Source organism: Sinocyclocheilus anshuiensis, unplaced genomic scaffold, assembly GCF_001515605.1.
Source record: "Sinocyclocheilus anshuiensis isolate Anshui unplaced genomic scaffold, SAMN03320099.WGS_v1.1 scaffold659, whole genome shotgun sequence".
NCBI classification, from domain to species: domain Eukaryota; kingdom Metazoa; phylum Chordata; class Actinopteri; order Cypriniformes; family Cyprinidae; genus Sinocyclocheilus; species Sinocyclocheilus anshuiensis.
The window spans coordinates 1,679,875-1,698,723 of NW_015549698.1; the positions used below are offsets into that span (position 1 = coordinate 1,679,875).

Sequence of the window (18,849 nt, forward strand, 5' to 3'; positions counted from 1 at the left end):
ACAGCGCAAAGTTGTTGTATTTCCTCAGCGACCAGCACGGATCAGCTCTAGGCATGACGAAGCAGATATCGTCCTCTTCTGGAAGGCCAAACAAAGTAGTTTCGCTTTCACAACGAATCACACAGCGCCTTCATGGCATGGCGGCGGCAACAACAATACTACAGCGAGAATAAAAGTTACTGCGCCTTCTTTGTTTGCGTGAACATTTGGGTGGCGTTATGCAAATCTTCCCACATCGTGATGTAGATATGTGGGGGCGTGTTAGAACGAGCCGTTTTAGGTAGGCGTGGTTGACTCTTAACTTTTATAAAGAATATCTCTTTGGATTTGAGACTTTAGTCTTTGCAACTTTACAGATCTTCTTTATGCACCAAGAGCTTGTATCACTCCAAAGAGAAAGGAAAAATTGAAATCACATCATATGACCCCTTTAAAACTAGCCCAAAACTAGCCCAATCACGTTTCGAGGGGGTCCACCAGTGAAAATCGCGTTCAGGGGGGTAAAACACATTTTTTGGAGGGGTTTCCCTGGTAAAATTTGCATTTGAGGGACTAAATATCACGTTATTGGGGAAAAACATGGAAAAACAACCAGCAGCAACAATAGCCCAATTCTGTGGACTTGTCAACACTGCTGCTGCTCCATAAGCGCCACCTGCTGGCAGAGAGTGAATTTGCGTCTCGTCTGCTGTTTTTTCGTTCCATTCAGATGTTTTATGTAGTATAGTTTCACAAAACTATAAAGTCAGACCATTCTGTTTTTGCTTCAAATTTTGAAATTATACAATGCAATCGCGTTCAGGGGGGTAAAACACACATTTTTTGGAGGGGTTTCCCTGGTAAAATTTGCGTTTGAGGGACTAAATATCACGTTATTGGGGAAAAACATGGAAAAACAACCAGCAGCAACAATAGCCCAATTCTGTGGACTTGTCAACACTGCTGCTGCTCCATAAGCGCCACCTGCTGGCAGAGAGTGAATTTGCGTCTCGTCTGCTGTTTTTTCGTTCCATTCAGATGTTTTATGTAGTATAGTTTCACAAAACTATAAAGTCAGACCATTCTGTTTTTGCTTCAAATTTTGAAATTATACAATCTAATTTAGTTTAAAAACTGCTCATGTTGCATGTATGCAGCAGAAAAACATGGAAAAACAACCAGCAGCAACAATAGCCCAATTCTGTGGACTTGTCAACACTGCTGCTGCTCCATAAGCGCCACCTGCTGGCAGAGAGTGAATTTGCGTCTCGTCTGCTGTTTTTTCGTTCCATTCAGATGTTTTATGTAGTATAGTTTCACAAAACTATAAAGTCAGACCATTCTGTTTTTGCTTCAAATTTTGAAATTATACAATGCAATTTAGATTAAAAACTGCTCATTCTGCATGTATGATTTTTGGCATAAAAGATTTTGCATTTTGTCTGAGAAAAAATAAAAGGACACCTTTTCATTTCTATTTAGTCTTAAATCTCATTTTGTTAAAAGAATCGTATCGTGAAATCAGTACCGTGATTCGCCTCACATCGTGAGTGAAGTGAATCGTTACATCCCTGGTTACAACAAAACCTTTAAGAACAGAGAGAGTCTCAGAGACGAAACCTCTCTGAACAGCAACATTCAGTCTCACATTGACTGTAATATGTGGTATAACATAGTCGTACCGTCCAGAGGAGGTTCTGGTAGCGGATGAGCAGCCTGACGATGTTAGCCGTGCCAGTGGCCATAGCGAACTCCTGCTGTTCACTGATCTTACTGCGGAAGCCCTTGCACATGAAGATGTTGGGTGCCATCACCACTGCAACGTTGTTCAGCGTCATCTTATTCCTGTCTTTATGGTCGATCACTCTTTGGAAGAACTCCATCAGAGCCTGAGAGACACATATGGAGCTTATAATATGACAAAACTATTTGAATTTGTATTGTATAAATTTGAATTATTGACAAGTGGCATTTATCAAAATATTATGTGGCATTTAACATAGTTCTGAAGTTGATTTTTTTAACTTGAATATTGAACATTTGAAATTTAACACTGAATTTTTTTATAGCAGGGTTTTATAGACATGCATTTTCAAACAGCGAATTTTTTGTTCTGAATTTTTTGACTGCAAACATCCAGTTTTTAAAAATACAGCTTCAAGTTTTCAAGATGAAGAGGAAATTCGGAACATCAAATTCAATATTCTAAAATTCAATACGCAGAAATTCAGATCGTACAGAAAGTAGGTCAGAGGTAATCCACAGGGAAGAGTAGATGATCTCCGAAATGCCACATAATATTCAGTTTTGATAAATGCCACTTATCAATAATTCAAATGTATACAATACAAATTCAAATAGTTTTGTCATATTATAAGCTCCATAGACACAGAAATGCTGCTCAACTTAAAATAATCCAGGTGGATCTGCTTTAGTCCTCAGTGTGAATGGAGTTGTGTTTTTAATATGCTTAAAGACAAACCATTTGCAAATTCATCAACCAACACCATTGCCGAGTAGGGGTGTGCAATATTGACAAAAAAAAAATCTCAATATTTATTGAGATTTTTCAGATAACGATAATTAAACAATATTTTGCTTAGTGTGTTTTTGTGCTGGTGTCTTGGCTGGTTTAGGCCTGACATGGATAGATAAATAAATAAATAAATACGACACTAAAACCACAAGTCCCTGTCTTAATGAGTGACTCAATGAATCATTCATTCAAATGATTCGTTCAAAATTGCTGCTTCATTTAAAAACAAAGCAAGTGATTTATGAATGGCTCACTGAATCACTGAATCAAATGATTTGTTTAAAAAAACAATTAATTTGGGAACGAAACACTACAGTGTTGCACTGAGATGCAGGAATGTTCTGCTTCAGCTCAGTGTGGAACTATTTTCGTCGACCAAACGGAAAAAACAGACAACTGTGTCTAAAATGTAACAGACTTAATATTTACTTATTGTTTGTTGAACTGCTGTTTAAAATCAATATCACATTTGCATTCAGGAAAACGGCACTGGTGCTTGTGTGGTATTATGTAACTAAGTCGCTTTGGATAAAAGCGTCTGCTAAATGACAATGTAAATGTCAATATCATATCTTATAAATAAACAAAAACCCATACAGGGATATTTTTGCTGTCATAACTAAACAATAGAGTCTTTCTAACTGCATTCTAATAGTCTTCATCACACAGTGAATGCTTTTGGACTGTTTGCATGCATGTTTGTTTTTTGCACATTAAGTGACATACTCGATATCAGCTTACATATTGTTGAAATAACAATTACGATATAATCGCAGACAATAAATATTGCACACATCTATTGCTGCAGTGTACTCAAAACAATCTAAAAAAAAGGATTGAAACCGCCTGTTTTCTACTGACACAAACATGCAACCAATCCTGTCCACCTGCAGGGTGAGGCTTTTCATACCATCAGCACATCGCAGGAATACGGTTTGTGTAACATTCGCAAGACATTATTAGCTGTCTGATAACATAGTCAAGCAAAAGGCTTATGACAGGAATTACCGAAAAATGTCTGATGTTGTAGAGAGCGACACATAAAATGCATTACCATTCTGATACATGTAGGCGATGCTGTATAATTCACTCTTCCTCTTCTTCTTCAGAATAAGTTTTATCATATATATCTGAATGAATCCAATATTGTCACTTGCTATACTGTAGCATTCACTGCTTCACTTAACTGAGTGAGACTGGAGTGGGGACTAATATGCATATTCACGAGTCTGTGTATATGAAATGAGGTTAGGGTGTAGAGTTACATTCAAGACCTTTTAAGGCATAAAGAAATTATTTTAATGGGGAAAAAAATTTTAAATGTCACTTTGATTATCAAAGATGCATTTTAAGGGGAAATTAGTTGACTGATAGTCACAAATATCAGATGTCAATGCTGAGTTGAGGAAAAGTGAAGTGAATGTGTGAAGTGTGAATGCGCAGTGAAGGTGTGTCATACCTTGAGAGTGTCTCTGTTGGGTTCGGGCAGCAGGAGCACCAGCAGATTGAGAGCCTGCAGCTGCTGTTTCTTAGTGGGCAGCTCTGATCAGAACCAACACAATCACAACAATCACTGGCACACAGCACCAGAAACACAGATCTCACACACACACACACGCTTTCAGCCAGTGCTGCGCGATTAATCGAATGCTATTGTCATGCGCATCTTGTCAGTAAAGCTGGTTCTAGCAGTAAATCTCCATCACATGCTTACAGGTGGAGCGGCATTTACTACACAGAGCCGTAGATCACTGACAAGCTATGCAAAAAAAAAAAACATCGCAGACGATATAATCAGACGATTATGAAATTGAAGAAATCGTTTGCGATAATGACAGCTGTTTGCGTAGCTTCTCAGTGAACTACGGCTCTGTGAAGTAAATGTAGCTTCTCAGTGAACTACGGCTCTGTGTAGTAAATGCTGCTCCATCTGAAAGCACGTGAAAATTCCACATTTAATAACATGTTTTTACTCCAAACTCACTTTATAACGTCAGTCGAGTGTTTGAAATAAATCCTTCTGTGAGATGATGTGGCTTCTTACACAGAACAAGGCATGCAACATATTTCATAGTATTCTAAGCAGTGATAAAGGCATTGCATTATTATATACTTTATTATAATGAAAATTATCATAATAATTATAATAAGAACTCACATAAATCATATACTGTCATAGTCCTAGTGATGGGCACTTTCGAAGCACTGCTTCACGAAACTTTTGCGAATCATTTCGAAACAGTGGTTTCAAACCAAAGTCACGTGATTTCAGTAAACAAGGCTTCGTTACGTCATAACTGTTTTGAAAGGTTTCGAAATTTAAATGGTTGGCCGTATCTGCTGCCATCTACCAGGATAATGAAGATGAAATGAGGGTGGACATTCCAGCGAGACAATGATCCCAAACACACAGCCAAGGAAACTCATTTGTGACCCTGGACCACAAAAGCAGCCATAAGTAGCACAGGTATATTTGTAGCAATAGCCAACAATACATTGTATGGGTCAAAATTATCCATTTTTTTTTATGCCAAAAATCATTAGGATATTAAGTAAAGATCATGTTCCATGAAGATATTTTGTAAATTTCCTGCTGTAAATATATCAAAACTTAATTTCTGATTAGTAATATGCATTGCTAAGAACTTCATTTGGACAACTTTAAAGATGATTTTCTCAATATTTAGATTTTTTTGCACCCTCAGATTCCAGATTTTCAAATAGTTGTATCTCGGCCAAATATTGTCCTATCCTAACAAACCATACATCAATGGAAAGCTTATTTATCCAGCTTTCATATGACGTATAAATCTCAATTTCGAAAAACTGACCCTTAAGACTGGTTTTGTGCTCCAGGGTCACATATTATACAGACGCTGGTATTTTTTGATTTTTTTTTTGCATTTAATGTATTATACTTTCAATAAAACACTTTTGATCAGCAGGCATCACTAGTATGTGGTGTTTCGAGCGCTTCGAAACAGTGAATCATTTTGCGAAGCGATTGGTTCAATTGATTGGTTTGTTTCTCCCATCACTACGTAATCCTGTGTTTATTAGTCACGCTGAAACAATGAAAGCAGTTAAATCTTCTGTTTATTCAGCAACCGCTATAGGTATTTCCTGGGTTTCTCTGGCCTTCGGATGGAGATTTACTGCTGATCACAGAACCGTGCTTCACTGACAAGATGCACATGACAATCACAGATTCTGCCTAATCGCGATTGCGATTTATTGTCACTGTACAGGGTGAAGTAGGACTCACTCAGCACAGAGACGAAGGCGTTGAAGTACTCGACGGTCAGCAGAGGATAAGGCAGCTCCCTGATGAACAGCTTCAGGAGACTGGCTACGTCGTGCTGTTTGAGACTCTCCCACGGGAACACGCCTTCGTAAAACTTGTGTTCCAGCTCATGACAGACGGCCTGGGAAACAACAGACACATTACAGTAGCGTTCTGATGTGATGATGTTAATCGTGTATGCTAGAATCTCTCTCACCTTCACTCTAGTAGCGGCTCCAGGGATCCGCAGCACACCCTCTGTGTCTAAACCCTGCTCCTCTATATGAGAGATCAACTGGAAACAAACGTTTAATATCTTACTGTGCGTTTTGGAGCTAGTTTAAATTAGCAGATCACATATCATATGTATATTACTACTCAAAAGTTTGCTGTTGGTAAGATTTTTTTTTATGCTTTTGAAAGAAGTCTCACCAAAGCTGCATTTATTTGCTCAAAAATACAGTAAAAACAGTGAAATATTATTAGAATTTAAAACAGCTCTTTACTATGTAAATACAGTGGGTACGGAAAGTATTCAGACCCCCTTCAATTTTTCACTCTTTGTTATATTGCAGCCATTTGCTAAAATCATTTAAGTTCATTTTTTTTCCTCATTAATGTACACACAGCAATACTTTCCGTACCCACTGTATATTGTATTTTTTTTGCAATTTCAGTGATCAAAGCTGAATTTTCAGCATCATTACTCCACTCTTCAGTGTCACATGATCTTCAGAAATCATTCTAATATGCTGATCTGCTGCTCAAGAAACATTTCTGATTATTATCAATGTTGAATACAGTTGTGCTGCTCAATATATTTATGTGGAAACTGAGACACATTTTATTTTTCAGGATTCTTTGATGAATCGAAAGATCAAAAGAACAGCATTTATTTGAAGGAGAAATATTTTGTAACATTAAAAATGTCTTTACTCTGAATAAACAGTATTTTCTTTTAAAAAATGTATTGGCCCTAAAAAGTATTTGATAACATTTTATGGTGTCCTTGTTACATAACAATAAATTATGCATAATTGCATGCAACTAAACCTAAGCCAAACCCTCATCCTAACATCCTAACCATATAGTAAGTACATGTAGTTAATAAATACAGTCAGATTTCTTGTAATGAAGGAGGTTGTGTTTGGTTGCCAGGGTGTTGCTAAAAGGTTACTATAAAGATGTTTCAGTGGTTGTTAAGAGTATTTGAGCACTTTTAGCAAATACCAAAATGTGACCGCTAGGGTTTTCTAGCCCATCTTCAAGTCTCTGACATTCAGGTCTGGACAGTTGTACTATCGGACTTCTTGCACTGAACTCAAAATAATGGTGCCATTACTGCTGGGAAATATAAATGCTTCCAATCTCAAAGGATGACAGGTAGATTTGTAGTAGTTTCCGAGTTAATGCCCCTGGTCTGCGTTACCATCATGTTTGCTTGGTTACAGTTCTAAGTCTCTGCTCTCTTACATGCTGCAGGATAAGAGGCACTTTGGTTCCCGGGATCCTCCGCTGGTCTTGTTCCAGCAGCGTAGAGAGAGAAACACCAAACAAACCCGACTCTACGGAAGACAAAACAATACAGTCACAACCAGCTTCAGATTCAGTGCTCGCATGTTCACACACAATTACATGAATCATCATCAAAACCAATTAAAGATCAGACATGAAAGTGCTCTTTTTATAAGGGGCTTTGTCTCCAGCATGCACATGTGTGAACAAAACGGATGTGAAATGTTAGCACAGTGTGCAAGGAAAACATACAGTGAACTCAAAGGTCTGAGAGCATTTTCAGATCCAGTCTTTTGATTCTGAACACATATCAGAGGCACTGACCTCTCACTTTGACCTTGAGAGCTTTATGAGCCTTCACCTCGATGCCACACGTGTCGAACAGAGCGCTCATCTCGATCAGAACAAGCCTGCGAACCTTCTTCATGTCCTCAGCGGACAGATCGCCTACTCTTGTCTGTCCGGTCTTATCCTGGGACACTTTAAAATCCTGAAAGACAAGAAACAGAATGAGAAAAAAAAATACACGGACGCATTTATAAAATGCTGTATGTTGGCTTTATTGTGTGTTTTAGCCGTGTGGTTGCTGAGCGCTGCTGTGATGTTCTGGTCTCTAATTATGCCGTCCCTCCTTTAACAAGACACATGATTTGAGGAACCATTCATGTCTGGAGCACAAACACTGCAGGATGATGCACAAACTCAACATAATACTGGTGTTTGTGTTCAGAATGCAGAACTAAATGTAATGTAATATAACCGTAATAGTGATTTTTGGGTAATGTTAGTTTAGAGATAAATTCTCACTATTAACTAGCATGCATATTACTTGCATATTTGCTGTTTATTAGTACTCATAAAGCACATATTAACGTCTTATTCTGCAGATCCTTTACTCCCACCCAATACCTGAACTTAACAACTACCTTCCTAACTATTAATAAGCAGCAAATTACGAGTTTATTGAGGCAAAAGCATAGTTAATAGTTTAGGGCTGTGCAATTAATCGCATGTGATTTGTCATGCGCATCTCGTCAGTAAAGCCGGTACTGTGATTAGTAGTAGTTCACTGACAAACTACGCAAAACTGCGTTCATAATCGCAGACTAATCGTGGCTGTGTGTATTAAATGCCGCTCCACCTGAAAGCACGTGATTTACTACTAATCACAGAACCGGCTTTACTGACGAGATGCGCATGACAATCACATGCGATTAATTGCACAGCCCTAATAGTTAATAGTGAGAATTGGTCCCCAACTAAAGTGTGACAGATGTTGAAAAGTTGAAAAGGGAAAGGATGCATAGAATACAGAAGACCAGAGCAGGATGCAGTGCCACATACTGTCCAGCAGAGGTCAGGTTTACTCAATAAGAGCACACACACACCGATCTGACTGAGGATCCACATTCATGTCATTCAGTGATTCGACTAATGCTTTAAATCTTTCGTTTGACATTTTTGCACTCTAAAAACATATGCAGTCTGATCAAAGGTCTCTGTGAGACTCATAACCATATAAACATTGACATTCCTTAATCCTCAAGTGTTAACCTGATGAGTGAATGTCTGACTCACGGGTAACCTGTCGTCAGCTTCATTCTGGGGCTGGGTAACCTTCAACCCTTCTTTGTAGATAAGTGCTTGCTCGGAGAACGACACCTCCAGGTTAATGTCCGTCTCAGCATCAGCTCCGCCCCCTGGAGCGCCAGGCCCCACCCCATTACCTACCCAAACAATAAACACACACACACAACATCTCACGCTCTGAAACTAGGTGCAGTTGTATTGGTGCACTCGACCATCTTGCATCACTCTTCGCTGATTAAACAGTTACCTAAATCAGGCTAGTCGAAGTCCAGCAATCACTATTTGGCAGTCATTATTTGGCAGTCAGTGATAACTTAACCACAGTCACCTCTGCTCCCAAACACACACTACAACTGCAAAGCAACAGCACAATCTGTCTGGAGGACTTTCACTCGGTACTAATCCCTGAAGTCTTTAACTCCAGCCACTTTTAACAGGTGACCCCTGATTCCAGCAACATCTCACACCTGTGATTGTGAAAGAGGCTCAGTACTGCATTTAATCCAGCACTATGAGCAAAGCAGAGCCAAACACAGCAGTGCAACAGACAACCAATCATTAACTGACTGTCTCGTGCGCTATTTTAAGATGGAAAGATTTTCACATGCTCCATTTAGTTCTGAGAAAAACTCAAACAGCAATGGTAAACACCTACAGTGAAGTGAAGAATAAAAATATGATTAAAACTAGTGCTGTCAACATTAGCGTGTTAACACGGGATTCATTTTTCCAGTTTAACACGTTAAAAATATTTAACGCAGGGGCGGAGCTAGGGTTGGCCACCCCACTCACAACTGCTGCTTCGGTTTCTTTTTTCTTGACAAGAATTGCATTTATGTAGACGCAGAACATTTTTATGACCACATCAAGTGTGCACGAGTACAGAAACGGTACAGATGACGAGGAGCTTTTCCTTTCCTGTAGCCTGTATCATTTCATATGAAAACACATGAATCAAACTTTCTGATCCGCATCAAGTTCAGCAGCGGCAGCTCTTAAAGTAATAGCAGCCCAAAAAAAACTAATAATCAGCTGCTGTGATCTCTGTTCATGAAAGAACAAAAGAAAAAAGAGGAAATCAATCACTTTTGTAGCTTTAAGGATTCATATATATATATATATATATATTTAATTTAGAATGTAGTGTTTGATACCTTTATCCAATTTCTGTATATTGTCTACTTGATAACTCTCAATTAAACTGTAATGTTCGTATAGTCAACATTATATATAGTCAATGGTTAAATATTAGGGGGGGAAAATTTCCTAGAGACATCAGTAAGTAGTATTGGTATCAGTGATACTCACCTTCAGTCATGAAAAAAATGCCACTAAACAAATATAAAAATATACTGTCTTTATGTTTTCTACATTCATTTGAAGATTGAATGTGAAATTATTGCAATATAAAAGTATATTTAAAAACTTTAATGTTAGGTGGGATTAATCCCAATTAATTTCAGAAACATTTTTTTTACGATTAATTAGTAAAACATTTTAATCGATTGACAGCACTATTTAAAACCAATTCTACGATTTTTTTTCTTTTAATTTAACTTCTTTTTTTTATTTTTGTCTTTTTTGTTGTAGCATGTTTCTGGCGATTTGAGACAAGCAGACTACTTTTCCATAGATCTGAAACATCAGATCAGTGGATGCTGTACTTGTCAAAACTGATGTTATTGACTTTGCAAATAGGTAAATAAGAACATTAACCCAATGTTTAACAATGTACAGTGTGAGATGTCAAAACTTGACAACCCAGGATTGATTACTATCCCAGGGTAAAGTATGAACCCTGTAAAACATACAAGATAACCCAGCAGCGTATAAAGCTCATACAACACCTCTTTACAACACCTCTATCGCTTTTATTTCCATTGGTCTATCATTTACAATAAAAAATGTTATTTGTGTCCTGCTTGTATCTCTGAACAGGTGTGAATGATTAGACGTAAGGTTAAGTGATTCTCCTTCTCTGGATGTCAAGGTCAGCAGAAGCCGAGGACAGACACATTTTATATAAAGCAAAAGGTATCATTTCAGTTACAAACCCTAATGAAAAAAATACTAAAATGTATTTTAAATACATTTATTTGTGGTAAGTATACTACAAATACATTTACATATTTATGTGCTGCAGTTGTAGTTTTAGTATACTAAACTGGTAAGCTTAAAGTCTGCTAAACTGGAACAACTCATTTTGTACTAAATGCACTTCAGTTGTGGGGAAGTAGTGCTGAAGTCCAACTTAAGATTCACTGAAGTATATTTGATAATAAAAGTGGAAAAGTGAAACTATTGCAAGTATACTTCAGGTGCATTTGCATTTAAAGACTGATATTATTCAAAGATCATACAATCCTTATTATTAATAGTGATATTAAAACATATTTTAGGCTTAATATTAAGAAATGTGCATTGTGCAATAAGGAAATACTCCAAACATTTAATATCAGTTAGTCTTAAGTGATGTCTATATACATATGGTAATGGATTTAAAGTATATGAATGGTTCATTCATTTCATATGGTAATGGATCTAAAGTATACTTAGTATGAAAAAAATGTATTTTAAATAAATAGTTTTGTTTGTTTTTTTACTAGGGAAAGCAATGGACATCCCAGCATGTTCTCTGTGCTGCTTTGCCATTTCATGTTAAACACTACATGTTTCAGGAGTGCCATAAAACAGAAGCCGCTGTATTACACTTCAACTCATGACACATACCCAGTCCTTCCACTTCCTGTTTATTGCTCCCACTTCTTTCTGTGGATCCAGCCTCATCCTGTCAGAAAAAGAGAGCGATGGAAAACAAGAGAAACAAACTGTTAGCATGTGCTGAGAGTGAATCAGCACTGAATCACACACACACACACTCACACACACACACAAACACACACACTCACACGCTCACGCACTCACACGCTCGCACACTCACACGCTCGCACACTCACACACTCTCACACACTCACACACTCACACACACACACACTCACACTCACTCACACACACACACTCACACACACTCACACACACTCACACACAACACAGTCTTACTCACACACACACACTCACACTCACTCACACTCACACACACACACTCACACACACACACACACACTCACACGCACACACTCACGCACACACTCACGCACACACAGGAGAGAGTGTGATGTTATGTTATGTTAATCATTCCGTGCCAGATCCAAAAGTCTGAGGCCTCATTAAATCCTGGAGATCTTTCAGATTCTGCTTTTCTAGGTGAATAATCTAATGTCAGTGACACTGATCATGTGAGTCTCTGTCAGATGTTGCTGATGCTCTTTGGATCGTCTCAGATCATGCTGGAGAACATGAGCATCAGGTTGTGTTCCTGTAGCTCCATTCTGATGAGGATTTTCTCAGAGTCTCTGACTTTCAGTCTTAGTTCACAATATTGATTATTTAGAGCAGCGTCTAGCAGGAACATAAATCACAACTTACAGCTGTCCTTAATAAACCACTCAATATGGCACAATAAATGACGTTAATGTTTGTGATTTATCACATCCTTCAAACTGGAAATAACCCTTCACTTTTACGCTTTCTCGGTTATTCATTACACTGTGCTGAAATGTTTATTAACAGGGAACTACTGTGTAATTGGTGACACTGTTAACAGCCTGTCAAAATATGTCAGAGAGACTGCATTTACAAGGCTTAATGCACAGGTCTGATATTTTGACCATATCCAGCCTTTTGTCCAACCTGTTTAAATTCACTTAAGACACGATTCATATGTGTTTACATGAATCCCCAACCAATTCCACTGTGACATGATTGACCCTCGGGTTTTGTATTGCCGTTTATAAATATCATTTAAAAAATCAGATTTGTTGTGCCAGTGTAAACGCAACCTTACTAGTAGGACATCCTTCATCCTGCTAAAGCTTTGTCATATGCCAACGGTTTAGACTGAATCAGACCATCTGGCAGACTGTCACTGATCTGTATTATTTCACTAATTATAAATGTCAAAGACTCACAGATTCTCCCCAGTCAAGCCAATCATTGGTCTCTAACTCGTGTATGCATCTTACGGAGCTAAAAATCTTGATTTACACTAATGCAAGGTCAGTCACGTACTTTACTCTGTGAAGCAGGAGATGGTTTAAAGATCTCTCGAACATCCGGGACACTGTACGGTTTGTTGCGTTTGCGTAGCGTCTGTTTGAGCGTCTCCACGCGTCTCTCCACGGCGGCCGCTTGCGTTCGGGTCAGAGTCGACAGCAGAACGATGCCATCCTCGCCGTCTGAAGCCGATTCGTCGAACAGCGTCGCAAGCCCCGCCTCCATCAGCCACGCCTCCTCCTGCTCGCCCTCTGCAGAGCACAACACAACACGAACATATGTGACCCTGGAGCACAAAACCAGTCATAAGCAGCACAGGTATATTTGTGCATATTTGTGTTCTTTTATGCCAAAAATCATTAGGATATTAAGTAAAGATCATGTTCCATGAAGATATTTTGTAAATTTCCTACTGTAAATATATCAAAACTTCATTTTTGATTAGTAATATGCATTGCTAAGAACTTCATTTGGACAACTTTAAAGATGATTTTCTCAATATTTAGATTTTTTTGCACCCTCAGATTCCAGATTTTCAAATAGTTGTATCTCAGCCAAATATTGTCCTGTCCTAACAAACCATACATCAATGGAAAGATTATTTATTCAGAAAATTGACCCTTATGACTGGTTTTGTTGTCCGGGGTCACATATGTAAGATAAGCCCAGACATTTCTGACACACAGCTCTGGGATTCAACACTCGCTATCAAACCCAACCACACTCGCTTTACTGTATTCTCCTCATTAATTATTTAAAACCTCTTATTAATCACACAAGCGGTGCAGTGACATATGCAGTATGTGTTACTGTGTTATTTTAGGAGGAAGGCATTAATCCAGCTGACAGGAAACAGAAATATCTTCCTTTTCCGGTAACTTCACAATTTAGACACTCGCAGAAGTTAAGGAAGTCACAGTTTGTTGTTCCTTTAGGGGCAAACAATTCCCGCTGACTCACGACTGATCTCCGTCTGTGGTTTTTATGCTAGGTTCTTCCTGTAAGTTAAGCCTATTGTTCTTACACATGGAGGAACATAAGCATAGCGCCACATACAGTGCCTTTGAAAGGTGTTCGGTTTCAAAACGTAAATATGTTGAATATATTCATTCATTCATTCATAAAATGTATACCCCTCATAAGGCTACCCAGGTCAAGCAGTATGGTTGAATTTTCCATTTACACAAAGAAGTGAGAGATATAATTTCAGTAATTCAATAATTTCATTCATTCAGCAGTGTGACAGAAATGTAAGGCTGATGATAGACGGAGCAACTTTGAGCAATTTTGCCGTGCAACTTTTTTTGAGCAACGTTGCATGGGCACTTTCCCATTGAGAATGGGTAACAAATTTCTTCTTGGATATTTTAGATCCGTCGTGGGCTCTGTGTCTCACCTGGTTGCCCGTTGACGGCAAAATTGCTCAAAAAGTTGCCCAGTGCATCATCAGCCTAAGTGCAAGTCGTGTTTTAATCTTGCTTCACGCAGCATGCCGAACTCAGCAGAAAACATGCTGAAAATGTACAAGAAACCCATTAGTCATCACAAGCTTTTGCAATATAGCCTTTTACATGGAGCAATGCAAAATAATGGAGCGAATGACTCACCACTTGTTTGAAAAAAACATAAATAAATACGTCTGTAGGGTTTAATCCACATACAGAGACACAAAAACTGTCTAATTAGTCAATCTGACCAAATCCAGATGATTTAAGGCATTTAAAACAGGGTTACTATTGTTAACTAAAACTAAAACCATAAAAATCTTGGGGGGAAAAACATTTAAAGGAAACTTTATTTCATTAATTACTTTCAAATAATATTACATATACAACTAAATAACTAAATAAATTAAATTAACTAAAAACTAAAACTTAAACCTAATAAAAACTGTACAGACATTAAAAAAGTTCAATACATCAAGTTCATATAATTTTTTCATATTTATTTTCAAAATATTTATTTCTAATTTAGTGAATATTATGGTCATTATACAATTAATTTCAGCAATTGTTATGCATATGGTTTTACTACATATTAACAAAAACTATACACATAAAAACACATTATTTCAGCTGCATTATTATTATTATTATCATTATTATTACACCTGAACTTTGGGTTTTGTGTAGATTAATCATCATTTAAATTTAAGTGTGATACTCCTCGTGTGATTAGTTTTAATGACAACATGGTTTGTCATAATTCAACACAGCCAATAACTATTTTAGGTTATACTTCAGTTTGGGGACCAATTCTCACTATGAAGTAATTGCTTGCATATTACTAGCTAATTGTCTGTGTATTAGCACATATTAATGCCTTATTCTGCATCATATTTTAGATCCCTCAATCTGACCCCATACCTAAACTTAACAACTACCTTACTAACTATTAATAAGCAGCACATTAGTCTGAGGCAGAAGTTGTAGTTAATAGTTAGTTAATGGGGAGAAGTGGTCCCCCAAACTGAAGTGTGACTCTTTTGTAGTTTTATAATTAATGTTCATTTTTAAAGGCAGTCTTAAATTAAATAATCCAGAAATGGTTTTATTTTCTGTACAGAGCTGGCTCGGTCAGGTCTGATGGTAGTTGACTCTTGTATTGCAGTTAAAGTGCCCCTATTATGGATTTTTTTAAAGTACCTTTCATGCAGCGTGTAACACAGCTCTAAGTGATTGAAAACATCCTGCAAAGTTTTAAATCTGAAAGTGCACCGTGTATAAAGTGTTGGTCTGAATTAAAATGCAAATTCATTCTTTGCCACTAGATGCCGCTTTTGGAGCGGAAAAAATGAGGGCTGTGACGATAAATCGATGCAGAATCTATTCGTGGATGGATTCTGAGATCTTCCGAAAGCATCGTGATTCTCTCTGGAATCGATTCTGAGCTTAGATTTTAACAGCAGATGGCGCTCTACTCTAGTTTTCATCCGCACACTCAAATGCTCATGAAGAAGAGCGCTGAAGAGCACTTGTGCGTTCGCTGAGTCTGCAATTTCACCTCGGCTCAGAACGCTTTTATGACGCCAGATTAATGTAAACACAGTCCACTGTGAACACCCTTGTGATTCGCTTCAAACTTTTCGAATTTTATGAATGATTATTTTAGGTTCAAGTGTGTGGAAGGATTTGGAAACCAGCAGAGTACGGCTGTTTCTAAAGCATCTGCTGTTCAAAACTAAGCTCAGAATCGTTCGAGAAAGAATCGCGATGCATTCGGAAAATCTCAGAATCGATGCGTGATCATTTCTCGATTCGCGATGCATCGATTTATTTTCCCAGCCCAAGTAAAAAAAGCGGTTTCCCCGGTAACGCTGTACACAAAGCAGCACTGCGCTCACAAACACTGCTTTATCAGGCGTTACAGGCATGACGCGGACCAATCACCGCAGATTAGTGTCACGCAAAGGAGGGGTTTGGAAAAATGAATCGTTGAGCGAATCTTTTGGGAGTCGTTGAGCAAGCAAGGTAAAAATAAATGCATATTTTAAGACAATAAAAGTGTTTTTTGACCTTGCATGCATGTCAACCTGTTGTTGGGGACTCCCAAAACCAAAATATGAACCTTTCATTACCCATAATAGGGGCACTTTAAAGCAGAGCGACGGGCGGTTCTTACCATCAGCCACCTTCAGCTGCAGGTCCTCCTGCGTCTCTGCGTCTCCGCTGCGCTGGATGATCTCCACCTCTCTGAAGTAGTCCACCATGGCCTGCTCGTCCAGAGAGTCCTGGGAGCTGCAGCGCTGGTACGGTGCTTTCCCTGAGCTCGAGCACAGAGCTGCACCGGCCGCTTTGCCCCGCTGGACATTGTACTGGCCGGTTCTGCGGCTGCGTGAACAAAGAGACAGAGACAGAGGTGTGAAATACACCAAATCAACATCACATTCAGATGCTTTAATCACACTCCAGCAGTCACTGAGACCATCACTGCTGTCTCAGACACCGAAGGCCACTCTAACACCAGCACTTCTCCGTTTGCACTGGACTCAATGAATCATCAGCATCTGGTTATAGTCTGGAGGAAATGTATTTTTAATGATGGAAACTTCATGATTGTAATGTTCATTTCTGTTGACTGATATTCATCACCTAGAGCTCAGGGCCATTTTTAAACACTGATCACCAAGATTGCAAATGTTTTTTAAAGATTTTTATTATAATGTTTCTTACAAGACAAATATTACATGGCTTATCAGGATCAATTTATTTGCTTCATATTTGTGTACATTCTTTTTTATCCCTATTTCTGAATTTTGGTGAAGCAAGGTTTGCACTAGAGATGCAACTAACAATTATGCATTGATTTATGTATGTATTTATTTATTTAAAATCTAAAAATGCTTAGATTAAATATTGAAAATTATTAAGAAAATTATTAAATATTAATAATATTTAATACATTTGCACTAGGGATGCAACGAACAATGATGTATTTATTTTTTTATTTAGATTAAAATCTAAAAATGTTTAAATTTATAAAATATAAAAGATTTTATTCTATTATTTATTACAATGTTATTCCACATCCTGCCCAATGTTGTCCTCCAAACAATGTCCAATATGTCCAATGCAAAGAAATACAGTGAACATATCTATGCTGTAAAGCACCAATACCATTTTTCTTATCATTTTAAGGTAGACGTTAAATTGAATCTACATTAAAAATGATAATAAAGAAAAACAAAAGCACAGACTAAATGTTACCTGATACAATGCAGGAGAAACACACATATTCTGTGAACACTGTAATTATATTACATTTATACTCCATTACATCACTCCCTTTGCTGTTACTGCTCTAGAAAAACACCAGCACTTAAGAAACCCTGACTAGCATTATACTGTAAGTGGACTTCAGGGAGAAATGCTACAACAGTGCAGAATATGACTCTTCAGCATATGAGCTTTGAGCCGTTCTTCTCATTCGATGCATGACACAGCAGGTATGAAGAGTCCCGCTGCTCACCCCGCCAGAGGGATCGAGTCCGGAAGTGCGAAAAATAAGCCTCTGTGCTATGAGGACATAAAGATGCCATTGTCAGGCTGATTGTTTGGCTGTTTGTACGGGGCAGGGTGGTTTAAACAGGCTGCTTTGTTCCCTCTCAGGATGAGCGAATGAATAAACGCTCAAAGCTCAGCACTCTTCACTGCTGCTGGACACAGGAGCTACTGGATGTCGTCAAGCAGTTTGTATCTGAGATTTCAGTACAGTGAGGGTGTAATGGGGGCAGTCTGGAAAACGGTGAGCGAGCAGAACTGTGCTGCCAGTGACTCTCCAGTTTCTGGGTCACTGCCGCTTTAGGACTGAACCTGTAACTGTGCATTAGTGGCCAGTGGAGGACGAAGTACACAAATCAAGAGCTTGAGTAAAAGTACAAGTAGCTTTTAATGTTTAATGTACTTAATTATTCAAGGTAAAAAGTGCTGATTGATGATCATTTGAATCAGTGAGTTGTTAACTAAAGACTCACTCTGACCGGATCATTTGAATCAGTGAGTTGTTAACTAAAGACTCACTCTGACCGGATCATTTGAATCAGTGAGTTGTTAACTTTGAGACGCAGGGAGTGAGTTGTTTACTAAAGACTTGCTCTGACCGGATCATTTGAATCAGTGAGTTGTTAACTAAAGACTCGCTCTCATCGGATAATTTGAATCAGTGAGTTGTTAACTAAAGACTCGCTCTGACCGGATAATTTGAATCAGTGAGTTGTTAAAGGTCCCATGGCATGAAAATTTCACTTTATGAGGTTTTTTAACATTAATATGAGTTCCCCTAGCCTGCCTATGGTCCCCCAGTGGCTAGAAATGGCGATAGGTGTAAACCGAGC

At 38.2% G+C, this 18,849-nt stretch overlaps 1 protein-coding gene across 1 annotated transcript in view; it reads right to left on the bottom strand.

Moving 5' to 3' along the window:
* LOC107660538 (rho GTPase-activating protein 18-like) overlaps positions 1-18,849 on the bottom strand; it is a 39,025-nt gene that overhangs the window by 5,846 nt on the left and 14,330 nt on the right. Inside the window, exons 2-11 of the mRNA XM_016449858.1 lie at positions 16,638-16,846; positions 13,032-13,267; positions 11,634-11,691; positions 8,892-9,040; positions 7,638-7,803; positions 7,272-7,363; positions 6,016-6,093; positions 5,781-5,940; positions 3,975-4,057; positions 1,662-1,868 (exon numbers count right to left, since the gene is read on the bottom strand). Of these exons, the coding sequence (XP_016305344.1) occupies positions 1,662-1,868; positions 3,975-4,057; positions 5,781-5,940; positions 6,016-6,093; positions 7,272-7,363; positions 7,638-7,803; positions 8,892-9,040; positions 11,634-11,691; positions 13,032-13,267; positions 16,638-16,846 (1,438 nt within the window). The remainder of the gene's footprint in view (positions 1-1,661; positions 1,869-3,974; positions 4,058-5,780; positions 5,941-6,015; positions 6,094-7,271; positions 7,364-7,637; positions 7,804-8,891; positions 9,041-11,633; positions 11,692-13,031; positions 13,268-16,637; positions 16,847-18,849) is intronic.